Consider the following 12,459-nt stretch of genomic DNA (forward strand, 5'->3'; position numbering starts at 1 on the left):
GAAGGACAGCTGATTTATTCAGTGCATCACTGACGAAGCTACAGTATGACCATAGCACACAATATTCACAAGAACTATTATTTTAAGTGAACAGTCTTTGTCGTTCTTACCATAGCCTTATCTCAGTGAGATCAAAGTATGAAGCAGCCTCCGTTCAGACGGTAAACCATGCTTATTTCTCCCATAGCCGCCAGGATTATGCAATATATAGTTAACACTGTACATACTGTTCACATTGAGACAATAACGTTCCAACACGTGTGGTCAAACCATCTTGTTTGGTCTTCCACTCCCCTTCATCCTCAAATGAACATACCGGTCTAGTGAATGATCGCCTGACGAGGCCCAATGAACAGTCCAACAGCAAAGGCACGCACGTTCCAGCTTGATCAAGTTTTAAGGCTATGCAACGGCATATTACGACTGGGAGAAAGCTTCCGACTGGACAGGTGCGGTAGGAGGGAGTTCAGGAGTGGTGCGGTGTGTCTTCACACTCTGACCCCGCCCCCCTCAGCCTGGTCTGGAGAGGATCAGTCCATGTAGGGAGGAGCTTGGGGGGGGGGGGGGGGGGGGCGGAGCTCCACAGAGATACGAGGATGGACAGGTGTATGGATGCCCTACAGGTGGAGGATACAGGCAGACAGAGTCTGGGTTTCCCAGGGTCAGATAGCTTGCTGTGCAGTCATTTGATTGATTCCTCTGCTGGGCTTGAACAGTCCACCTCTGCCTGCAAGCGCCAAGCACACAAACACAATCAGTCAACCTGCCCCCACATCAAAACATCCCCTTTATCACGGGCGTGGGGCGCAAGACATGGAGGATTATCCAAAACCGTATATATAGCCACGTGCTACCTATAAAACGTGTTCATAAAAATTTAGTTCTACACACACTAAGGGATAAAAGCATTTTGACACAAGCATAAGGCAGATGTACATCAACATTTGCTCTTATGTAAGAATTTAATTTTACACGGTACCCATATTATGCACATATGACAACGAAAGCCCCTTGAACCTATACCAACACTGATGAAATGAAACTTTTAGCCAGGGCATGCAGAGCAGCGTCTCTTGCCAAATGGAGCCAGAGTGTAGTGCACCTGTTGTCCAGGGATGTGAGGGAATGACGTCACCACAGGATTTAGCACAGAATGACTGAGCATCAAGACTGCGTACAGGTCACCCTTGCAAAAGAGACCCGTCTCAATGGGGCTTTTCCTGGTGAAATAAAGGCTAAAGACTACTCGTTCACTTCTTACAGCCAGCGGCAATGTACATTTAAACACTGTTGATTGTGCCATGCTCCTAACCACAATGGACAGACCGACCCTGGCCTTCACTAGGATGCAGGGGACAGTGAGAGGGGCAGACCGAAGCAGGCCACTGAGCAAAGCGGAAGCAAAATCCAGCCAAAACCCACCCGCCCCCGGGACAGGATATAAAACAGCAACCCAATCTGACGGACAGGCCCACAGCCCAGGATCAGGGACAAACCAAAAGAAAGTAGCAGCAGACAGCGAGTAATACAACACATCTTTATTGAAACAGTCTCTCAACGAGTAACATCAGCTTACAAAGAGGAGATGGGAGAGCGTCAGGATGAGAAACAAAATAAAAGCAATGCTATGAGAACCAAAAGCATTCGATAAGAAACGTGGGCAGGGCAGGGCAGTGAAAGAAAGGATAAAAGATTCTCATGGATTGGACCAACAGTGGCAGGTTTTTTTTGCATTTATTTTGTACAAAAAAATAAATTAATGAAATCTTTCAAGTTTACAGGAATATCTAGTTGTTGTTTAAAACAAGACTGGCTGACCCAATCTAAACGTTGTGAAGTTCAGCTTTGCGTGTCTTAAAACAGTACGAGTATCTCAGCCAGCGCGGGCTCTACTCTGATAGAACAGATGGAACGAGAGAAGAATAGATTCACTGATGAGAAACAAACGTTCTTTTTTTTTTTTCTTATAAAAAAGTGAGCTGGGGGCAAACACATTCATAGCATCTGAATGTTCAATGTGGCAAAACTGGACAGTCCATAAGCGCTCTAGGATCTCATGGCTTGAGTATTACCTCGAGAGCAACCTCCAGGTCCCTGGGAGGCTCCCCGCTTGTACCCTGGCTGGTAACCCTCCTGAGGACAGAGACCACAGCGGCTGTTACAGAGACCGCCTCTTACAAGCGGCTGTTAGAGACCGCCTCTTACAAGCGGCTGTTAGAGAGACCGCCTCTTACAGCGGCTGTTAGAGAGACCGCCTCTTACACGGGAGACGCATCTCATCACAGGATGTCAGATGAGCAAACCTGGGTCAACAACCTCTTAGGACGAATTCACATACCACAGCCGTAACGAGATGCTTGTTCTAGAACGTCCGTCACGTTGCGAGTCTTTCCATAAGATCTGACATGTTACATCTTGAAAACAACAGTTTTAGAACTTTTAATGTTCCAAATGGTCAGTTAGGATCTACTTTTCATTTGAAAACAGCGTAAAACCATCTCGGGTGTTGTATGTGAACCCGACTTTACACAAGAGACATTTCTTCACAGGAAGCAGACTGGCAAACCTGGGTTAACAACTGTACTACATCACATTAAACATGAGTCCACTGTAAATATACAAGAACCTCTGGATATCAATACTGGGACAGAGTTCAGGGAGCAGTACTTTTTTTTTGCTATGACGAGTGCGTGGGGCGGGGTGAGGAGGGTCCCGGGTGAGAGGTGGGGGGCGGAGAGCTCACCCTCTGGTAGGTGGTGCTGGAGTAGTCCCGGGGCGCGCTGAACTGGGTCTGCCCGTAACCGCTGTTGGGAGTGTTGGAGAAAGGAGGGCGGTAGCCGTCGTATCCCCCTGGGGGAGAAACACAGCAGACGACCCGTTGCAACCACAAAAGGAGCCCAACAGCACACACGATCCGGCTGACAAACAAAACTCCGCCTCTGGGAATTACGCAACGCGAGGTCAGTCGCCATGACACCTCAGGGAGTGACCACAGTGGGAGGATCCAAAAAAAAAAAAAAAAAAAACTTTGGTCGCTTGGCATCACAAGGAATGATACTTCTGAAAGTTTCCATTGTGACGGTAGTATCTAGGAAGGAATACTGGATGTTGTGGAACGTTGCTGTGACTTAGACGGACGTTTCTGGGAGGCAGTGGAAAGGGCGTGGCCTAAAGCCTCCTGCAGGGTGTACCTCTGAATCCGTTGGAAGATCCCCGGTAGCCGTTGATGATGCCGCGGGCGCTCCTGGGTCCCCCGCGGGGCGCGGCCCTGCTGTTGTAGAAGGCCTGGCCGTTCCTGGCGAAGCCGGAGCCCTGCTGGGGGAGGGCCGGGGGACCCCCCACCTGCTCCTGGGCGTGGAACTCGCTGACCGCTGGGAATGGTAGCAACACAGGGCATTAGGACTGGATCAGTCCTCCATCACCGTCCCATCAACACCTAGGGCCGAGCCTTCGCATGCATCATCTAACACTGGGACTGCTGCTGCTGCTCTTATAGAAGGCTTTACTGACCAGGACAGTCCGTTCACCTGCCCTTGACAAATGTTTACTTTGGATAAAATCTTCTGCTAAATTACTAAATGTAAATGTACTAGACTGATAAGTTGGCGGAGAGACACGGCATAAAAACAATTGCCAAAAGCATTTTACAACAGATGCTCAACTTCTTCAAGATGTTGACTTTTCCCCAGTGATTGACTCTTAATGCCGTAGTCCAAGAGCTATGTCCATCCCAAGCCCCTCCCCCTCACCTGACTGTAGGGCCTCTGGTTGGATGTCAGGCTCCTCTACGGAGTGCTCCGATTGGCTGCTGAATTCCTGGCTGTAGCCAGTGGGGAACTGGCTTGGCTGCTTCAGCGAGTCTCCTTCATTGGCTGGGGGCACCGGGGCGTTCATGTTGAACACCTGAAACAAACACCAGACACGGTCAGACTGGAGTCCATACAAGAGGTGAGCGACATCTCCACAGGGCTCATGGGATGATTCACTTAAGTCTGTAACTACAATATTCAGAAACCCCGAATACAGCACAACACTGCTAATTAGAGACTTATGTCTGGTTGGCTTGTAAGTACGCTTAACAAGTAGTTTGCCAAATAAAGCTCTGTTTAATCATCTTAAGGGTTGATTGCAAGGCTTTCTGTGGACACGAGGACGGGAGTCATGAGAGGGGCGTTCTGTGGAGAGGGGAGATGGGGGCGAGGATTGGATTGAGTAATGTGGATCAACACAAGACGATAAGAATGCCCTTCACTAAATTGTAAAGTACTGACAGAATATTCGGTGCCGCTGTGATATTTTAACCGCTGTACAGGTGTTATGTCACACTTATCTGCCATCATATTGTGCACATTTACAATCCGATACCATGCCATGGATCAATCAATTCATAATAGACTCGGCCCCAATTTGTGGCCTGTAAGTGGAATTAGGTGGTTTCATGATGAAAATGTTATAAAATGTGTTATAAAATGTGTTATAACATGTGTGTTAAGTATTACAGCAAGATCTCCCATTGACAAAGCCTACCGCTTGCATGGACTGGAATGGCGCTGCGTTGACATTGATGCCCCCGCTGTGGGCGGGTTTGGAGACGGGCGGGTAAGCTGGGGGCAGAGAGGACGGGGCGGGGGGCTGCTCGGACAACAGGGACATCGAGGCCTGAGTGGGGGGTGGGGGGGGGGGGGGAGGACAGAGACGACACACATCAATGAGTTTCAGACATACTTCAGGACAGGTACTGTGAGCGTTGGCGGTCTCACGCTCGTCTCACTCATCCACACGCAGCTAGAGAGAGGGCAGTGTCCGGGGGCACCTGGAGCTGGGGGGTCTGGGGGTTACATGGATGGGGTCAAACGATGGGGTCTGTCTGGGGGTGGGGCTCTGCTGTGTTGGGGGGCCGGTAGAGGAGAGAGGAGGAGGAGCCCGGGGGGGGGGGCGGGTTGGGGTGTGAACACCTGAGGTTTTTCTCATTTTGCAGGAGAGCAACTTCTAAGGTAGACCTCAGGTGAGCGTTCCTGTTCGGGGAGTTCAAACTGAGATGGAGCAGGCCCAGCCCTGTCTGTCTGTCAGTCTGTCCTGTTTCCAGTCAAGCGGTCAAGCGATCCCGACATAAGAATTCATCGCTTCTGTCCATTTTCACTTACTTGCGTGGGTTCTGGTGGTCCGGGAACTGTGCTTGGCTGTGGAAGTCTGGACTCTGTATGGACTGTACAAAGACACACGGATACATATTAACATTCGTATGGTAATTAGTTTAGTAACTAATTAGTAATTAGTATGGGATCGAAGGGGGTGTTTCTTTTCTGTATGAACACCATCATGACACTAAGGATCACTAAACCAGGCCTAACTAGGCCCAGAGCGACGCTGATGAGTGGAGAGCTGAGATAGTGGGTCACAGATATGGACATTAGCTGGTGTTTACCTGGAGCGCAGGCCAACTGCAGGTCCACCGTCTGGCCTGGCTTCATGGGCTGGGCTGACACTATGGCAGGGTCCAGGGCCTGGCCATCAAACTCCAGCATGGAGTCCTGAGGGAGCAGAGGGGGTCAGAGGTCAGTTGATATGTCAATGTCCTTGGCAACACAAGGAGCTGGGGTGGAATGAGGTGTCCAGCGAGGTGTCTATGGTTCACCATATCTTTTCTACTCCCAGTGCCTTCAGAGAAATTAATGATCCTCAGATCTTCTCCTTCAAATATGTTTGAGAAGGAAGCCAGGAAGGAGGACTGAAGAATCAAGATACCTGAGAAGCTTTGAAGTCGCAGTGAAACGGACGTTTGAGATCATCTAACTTCAGTAGTTTGACGTATTTCCGACGCAAACAAGCTATGAGGGTGGGACATATGTTCAGAGGAATTTGATTGGAACATTGACAAGCGGACGGGTTTTAAGAACTTATGACAGATTCGATAGAAGGATAGCGTTGATTGACGGGTGGATGTCGTGAGATTATTGGCCTAAAATCTAAGGTACCTGTTGTCATTGCACGTGACCTACCGTTTTCCAGGAAGTAAGAAATTATATACTTTGATATAAGATTACAACAAAAGTAGAAGTTTGTAATTTTTTGGCATACATTGTTGAATAGGTGAACACCATGACCAATTATGTGAACCAAAATGGGACAGAAAGCTTTTTTCATTTCAGTGCGACTATAAAATAATAATAATAATAAAGAGAACTCCATGATAACATCAGAAGGCTCCTGACCTGCATGAAGTTGTACGTGCCCTGCATCTGGGCCATGAGGTCCTGCACCGCCTGCTTCCTGACCACTGGGTCGGGCGTGGGCGCCGGGGAGGTGGCGGCAGGGTTCACAGTGTGTGTGGGTTCCTGGGCCAGCTGGGCCGCGGCCTGGAGCTGTAGAGAGTTGACCTGCCGGCGCACGGGGAGAAGGCATCACCACAGGTCAACAAACTGACCACAGAAACACAGGGAAGTTCTGCTTGAATAATAGGACTGCTTGAATAGTTCTTCGTTATAATTAATTAATTAATTAATTAATGATTCCCGAGCGCGGCACCGCTGCTGCTCACCGCTCCCCCAGGGGATGGGTCAAATGCGGACAACTAATTTCACACTCAGGTGTGTGACAATCATTGGGACTTTAACTTAACTACACTGTTCAATGTTCTGTGGCGTACCTGGGCCTCGGCTGTCCACTCGTCTACTTGGTCTTTGTCAGCGCTACTGTACGCGCTGTCTGGAATGAACTGTCTGTTTACAAACTGCAAGGAAAGATAACAGACAAGTGTTGACAAGCAGGGCTTTGTAGAGTTGATGATATTCTCAACGTTCCAGTTGAGTTGACGTCACAGGTGGAGTTATCAGGGATCTCACCTCCGTTGCTTCCACCTCTATGGTCTCTGTGTATTCTTCCCTAACTGCTCCTTCTGCAAAACAATACAGGAGTACACGGTAGTACATATCACACGGCCCCATGAAATAGCACAATTCCCTGCTTTTCCATAATAATCGGAAATCCATTTTTATGTAATGTCGATTCCGTCTGCGTTTTCCACATCGCAGAAGCGCAGGGCCCTAAATGCTGAGGTGACGGAACTTACCGGGTTCAACAGGCTGGTCTCCAGCCTCAGACTCCTCTGCTGGCACAGCCTGCTCCTCCTCTTCCTCCTCCTCCTCCTCTTCCTCACACACTCCGTTCTGATGCGTCTGCGCTCTGTCAAAGTAGCCACTCAGCAGCACCTTGTCCAGGGTCTCTTTCAGTGCTTTGTCTGGAGTGGAGAGAGAGACCAGAAAGAGATATCATACAGTATGCCCCAAATAAGAACAGGCTTGATAATCACATCTCTCCTGAAATCTATAGACCATAATCAACTATGGCTGTGCCCTCATTTTCCATATCAACTATGGCTGTGCCATCAGTTTCCATATCAATCAATCAAGCTTTATTTGTATAGCGCATTTCATACACAGATGCAACACAATGCACTTTACAGAGAACAAGGAAGAGACAGAGAACCACCCCTACATATTCAAGAGGGAAGCAAAAAAAAAACAGTATCATTTGGGGGCCACAAAAGTGAGCTGTAAAAATATTAACAGCATTAGACCATTCCCGTTGGGCAAACTCCATGCTGGGCAGAAGCCCTAGTGAAATGCAGGCCAAGCAGTCTGTTAGTGCTGCTGATGGGTTTCTGCAGGCGACAATCACAGCTGTGGCTCATTCCATCGCACTCTGACTGCCATCATCCACTCCCAATGGCCTCTGCTATAAGCAAAGCTCTAGGTATTCATAAATTGCCGATACTCCCATATGATCAACCGCACACTCGTCCGTGGGATGCAGGGTGTTGTTGTGTGAGGGAGGAACTGGAGTGATGGGAGGTGTCCTGTATCCAGTGTCCTGACTTGCACCCGCCATAGCTGTAGTTGTGTCAGTCCCGGACCAGAACATAAGCCCCCTGACCTCTGCCAGAGTTCACCACCCCCCCCCCCCCCCAAACTCCCCAGGAAAAAGCTCAGGCTAATAGTCTCTGCTTATAAAGCCTTGCTCTCCAGCAGGCTCGCTTTACTCTGGGGCTGAGTGATTGATGATTTTAGTCAGAATGTTCCTCACAGTAAAGCCAGCTCAGTTAAAGGTCAAAAATGGTGCTACTCAACTAAGTTTTAAAGCCAGTTCCGACACAGCGGCCGAGGCGACATTTGTTTCATAATTGCCTAAAGTCTTCAGTTCCAAAGCAACTGTTGGCAAGGTTCTGCCAAAGGGAACGCTCACAGAGAGGGACGTTCTAAAACCAGCACCTTGTTCTACCTAGAACCCAGCTTTATCTGTGCAACACTGTCTAGAACATTGAAAGGTTCCTAAACTGGCAATTTACTATAACATCCATTGTCTAGATACTGATAAGACTGCTAAACGACAGATAATGTAGTAAATTGCCAGTTTGAGATTATTTAAATGTCTAGCTGAGTACCTAGGACTGGAATGAGCAACTGATTAGCTCTGATATGACAAGTTATTAGAATTCCAATGTACATATACTTGTTCCACATGGCAAATTAAACGTTCTATTCTAGAAATGTACAGCCCATAAGACGGCTGGAACAACTCACACGTGGTTCCCGCCACAGCCTTGGCCCTGCCCTCCAGCAGCTCCCAGAGGTGTAGCGAGGCCTCCTCGTACTGGTCAGTCAACCTAGAAAGCACAGGGCATTCACTAGTACCCAACGACATCACTGACATTCAATTTATGCTCGTTTATATGCGGAGACCGTGAGAGAAGGAAAAACTGGTTGCTGGATAAGACATTTGCCGGATAAGGGAAGGGCGTCTGACGAGGTGTGAAAAAGCCCATCCCTTACTAAGGACTAAAGCGTTGAACAGAGGGCCAGCACCTGATGTCATGGTCCCGTTCGGGCCCCACCAGCTTGTAGAAGTCGTCCAGGGCCGTTAGGTCCGCCTCGGTGAGCAGCGGGGAGCCCGAGGCGTCGGGCCGTTTCAGGTCCTGCCTCACCGCCTCGTCGCCCAGCCGGTCCAGCAGGAACTGCAGCTCCAGGACCGTCTTGAGCCGCCGCTGCTCCGTCATCTCCCGCTGGAGCTGCTCCCGACGCGCCGCCTTCTTCACCGCCTTCTGGATCTGAGGAAGGGGGGGGGGACAGATGGCTGGAGTAAGGCCCTGTTCAGATTCTATATAATAATAATAAAAATCTCCCTTCCCTGAAGAAATCACTGATTTGACATTGAGTAGGTGTTCAGGAAGGCACCTCTGACATTGAGCAGCTGTGCAGAGATTAACTCAGAGTGGGCTGGCTATCTTCTTTTTTTTTTTCTTTTTTTTTATCCTGTGGGGGATACTGACTCAGAACGTGGGCATTGGCCTGAGCAAGGGACTTGGCAGGGTCACCTAATGCTACAAAGTGGTATGTCTGGGTGGTCACTCAAAGAACTGATCACTCAACTCACCTCTTGCCCCAAAGTCAGGAAGCCCTTGTGCAGCTCTCGGGCAAAGTCCAGCTGGTGGGTCACCTCCTGAGACTTGGACAAGGCATCCTTCAGGAGACGGCAGAAGGGAGACAAAAGTTAGCTCTCATAGCACTTGGAATCATAATCATAGACCTCGAAAGTATACCATAACAAGAGACACAAATTGTAAAGACACAGACAGACAAGGCACTTCATTGATCCCCGAGGTGAACTGTTGAAGCCTAGGGATATAACATTCCAACAGGAAGAGAGTTAAAATATTGGCATAGCTTTATGCTGAAACCTGAACCAATCGAAGCCGTGTTTAGAGTAATTTGAAGCACAGCAGCAGTGAAGACCAAGGTGTTGAGTTACACACCAGCTGATCCTGATTCAGACGTTCTCCTTTATTCTTCTTTTCCTGGTACTCGTCCAGTTTACCCTGGAGGGACAGGGGCAAATAGAACAAGGTGAATTATGTGATTAAGGTTACAACATTAGCCTGGCTGACAATACATGATATGAATATCAAGCATTACGCTATTATATGCCTGCCTACTTAGTATTGCCATTTATCAAAGCTATGGACACATGAATAATTCAATCTGACACTAAAAACCGGGGTCAGCTTTTGTGTCTTGTGAGTTATCCCAGATTTGCTGTCCAGGGCACTGTCTACTAAGAACAATAACCATTCTGATTAGGAACACTGTGACTATATGTAAAGCAATAACTAATAACTTTATGACTGATTAAAAATGCATGGCGCATTTTTGACAGCTGTTAAGATGCTTTAAATAACATGTCACTAACCAAGTTTGACAGCCTGCTAGTGGTGGAAATTGGGTGCCATTACCTTTTTCTTTTCCATGTTGCGAACCTTCCTCTCCATCACACCCAAAACTTCCTTCAAGGCCTCTGAATGATTTCCAGACCCCAACTCTGGACTGGTGGACTGAACAGCACTGTTGCCAATCATTGCTGAAGGCATCTGTGGATATGATTAGCATAACTGTCATCAGCATCCGTGAACATCTTTTTTAGTAACAGTTGTGAGACAACGTCAGTTACTGGCCTCTTGTAGTGATTGAATGTGACTGGCATAACGTTAATGAGCTATTCAGTGTCACAGAATCGTTCTGGTAAAGTCCCGGTTTGGACTTGAGGTAAATAAATGCAGTTTAAAGTTGTGTAACTAGCTAACGTTATAGTTGAATACAAAAAGTGTCGCTGTGTTCGCTAGCTAACAAGTCGTACTAGCTCCCAGCCTGATGTTCCGCTAACGTTACAAGGCCTTTCAGTTGAACAATACGAATTTTTAGCTAGCTAGAGAAAGTGATGTTGAAGCCCAGCTCTCTAGCGTTCTAGCCAACTCCCTAGCACTAACGTTACTAGACTTAAAAAAAGATCACTAGCTTAGCTAGCGTGTCTAAACAAATAAACCGTAATGGACTCGCACGAAGTTCTGGTAGCCATCAGCATCGTATGGTGCTAGCTATTTTCTTTGCTAGCTAGCTGGCTACAAGATTCCAAGAAAAACAGGTGGTCGTTCAATCGGGCTTGGCTAACGCCTTACTAGCAATGTTGCATGCTAGCTAGCTCATCTGATAGCTAACGTGAGCCATGCCCAGCTACTAGGGTCATTGCAATCTCGACCCCCATCGCCAGGCACCCCCGCACTGGTCTGGGGCTAGCTCGCACTGGTCTGGGGCTAGCCCGCACTGGTCTGGGGCTAGCTCGCACTGGTCTGGGGCTAGCTCGCACTGGTCTGGGGCTAGCCCGCACTGGTCTGGGGCTAGCCCGCACTGGTCTGAGGCTAGCTCGCGTCATTTGTCACGGCTTTCTTCTCGCCTCTGGATATGTCAGCCGGCTAACGTTACTAACGTTACCACGCATTGTTAGCTAGTTAAGTTAGCTATGCTAGCTACTGCTGGCATGACGCTAAACTGCATCACATTAAACTCGCATAGTTTATTACAGCTATAAAAACCTTATGAGGACAGGACATGAGCTAAAAACTAGGAGAGTACCGTCCACTCGATATTGAGAATGACTGGACATCGCTTATTCTTCTTATGGCGAGTGTTAGCTACTTCACGCTAGGCTAGCTAGATTTAAACGACGACGGCTTGTAGTATGTTTTTCTCTTAACGTTAACGTTACCTTTATACTCTCGGCGTTCGAAGAGGTTTCCGTAATCGGATGTAGTTATTTTAGGGCTGTGTTTCTTGTGACTCAACTATAGTGTTAATCTTGTCCTTCGAGTTATAAAGATGCTACAGCCTACCGGCCTCACCGACAACTGCACATCTGCTGTACAAAGCTGACTGACTGACTACTGATGCTGCTGCTGCTGCCTGCTATCTGCTTGCTAGCTTCGAGCTTTAGATATTCTTCTTCTGTTGTATTTCCGTCAGAGTAGACGCTTCAGCGTATTACTGCCACCCACAGGTTAAAACAAAATACCAGTCACATCAACGTGTGGTCATTGTAAAATACACAATAAACCACGGATAAAGCCTCTTTAAACAAACAATTACCTGTCAGAATCTTCGGGGAACCGGTGAAAGGCAAGATCTGCACATGTACTCTGATAGTTCTGACAATTTATTGCAGAACACTGTTTTTGTTTTACCAGACGTTTTTTCGGCAGCTGACTTGTAGTCTTCATATTGACCTGACTGGATGAATTCGGCAGCAGATGACGGTCCATAATGGCGAAAACGCTACATGAGCACCCTCTTCAGGCGGGTGCCATAAATTCACCTAACTGTCCCCTCTTGGCATTCCATTCTCTTTGGTGCAGTTGGTCGTTACCATGGGTCGTTACTGCTAGCCTCACGAGACCATCCCGAGGTCGCGAGCTCACGTTGTTACTAGTAAATCAATCTGGATACTCTCGATAGTGAAAATGTGAGCCCCATCAGAAAACAATCTTGCCAGTCAGCGTTGGTTCTGAAGACTTTGAAATACAAACAGCTACGCTAGGCGGGTGACAGCAGGAGAGGTTGGAGTTAGCGTGAGATAGAC

The 12,459-nt window shown here is 48.1% G+C and overlaps 1 protein-coding gene across 3 annotated transcripts; it reads right to left on the minus strand.

Moving 5' to 3' along the window:
• Positions 1 to 172: 172 nt before the first annotated feature.
• On the minus strand, positions 173 to 11,729 carry caprin1a (cell cycle associated protein 1a). 3 transcript variants are annotated; one of them, XM_084436763.1, is made up of 18 exons: positions 11,593 to 11,729; positions 10,286 to 10,420; positions 9,809 to 9,871; positions 9,430 to 9,516; positions 8,862 to 9,103; positions 8,580 to 8,662; positions 7,070 to 7,237; positions 6,843 to 6,895; positions 6,647 to 6,730; positions 6,213 to 6,377; positions 5,426 to 5,531; positions 5,145 to 5,206; positions 4,528 to 4,659; positions 3,750 to 3,903; positions 3,192 to 3,371; positions 2,744 to 2,850; positions 2,073 to 2,133; positions 173 to 727 (listed from the first exon to the last, which is right to left on the minus strand). In XM_084436763.1, the coding sequence occupies exons 2-18, from the start codon at positions 10,418 to 10,420 to the stop codon at positions 663 to 665; spliced, it is 1,947 nt and encodes a 648-aa protein (XP_084292889.1). In that variant the 5' UTR covers positions 11,593 to 11,729; the 3' UTR covers positions 173 to 662. The 3 variants fall into 3 exon arrangements, with proteins under 3 accessions (XP_084292889.1, XP_084292890.1, XP_084292891.1); XM_084436764.1 differs by lacking the exon at positions 4,528 to 4,659; XM_084436765.1 differs by lacking the exons at positions 173 to 727; positions 4,528 to 4,659 and having other exon boundaries at positions 1,578 to 2,133.
• Positions 11,730 to 12,459: the final 730 nt, after the last annotated feature.

The sequence above is a fragment of the Borostomias antarcticus genome (assembly GCF_949987555.1).
Source record: "Borostomias antarcticus genome assembly, chromosome: 4".
Classification (NCBI taxonomy): Eukaryota; Metazoa; Chordata; class Actinopteri; order Stomiiformes; family Stomiidae; genus Borostomias; species Borostomias antarcticus.

Coding starts and splice junctions, on each gene's coding strand:
- caprin1a (XM_084436763.1), bottom strand. CDS start 10,420: ATGCCTTCAGCAATGATTGGCAACAGTGCTGTTCAGTCCACCAGTCCA. Junction 5,532..6,212: donor GCACGTACAACTTCATGCAG/GTCAGGAGCCTT, acceptor CTGCTCCCTCAG/GACTCCATGCTGGAGTTTGA. Junction 2,134..2,743: donor CCAGCACCACCTACCAGAGG/GTGAGCTCTCCG, acceptor CTCTGTCCTCAG/GAGGGTTACCAGCCAGGGTA.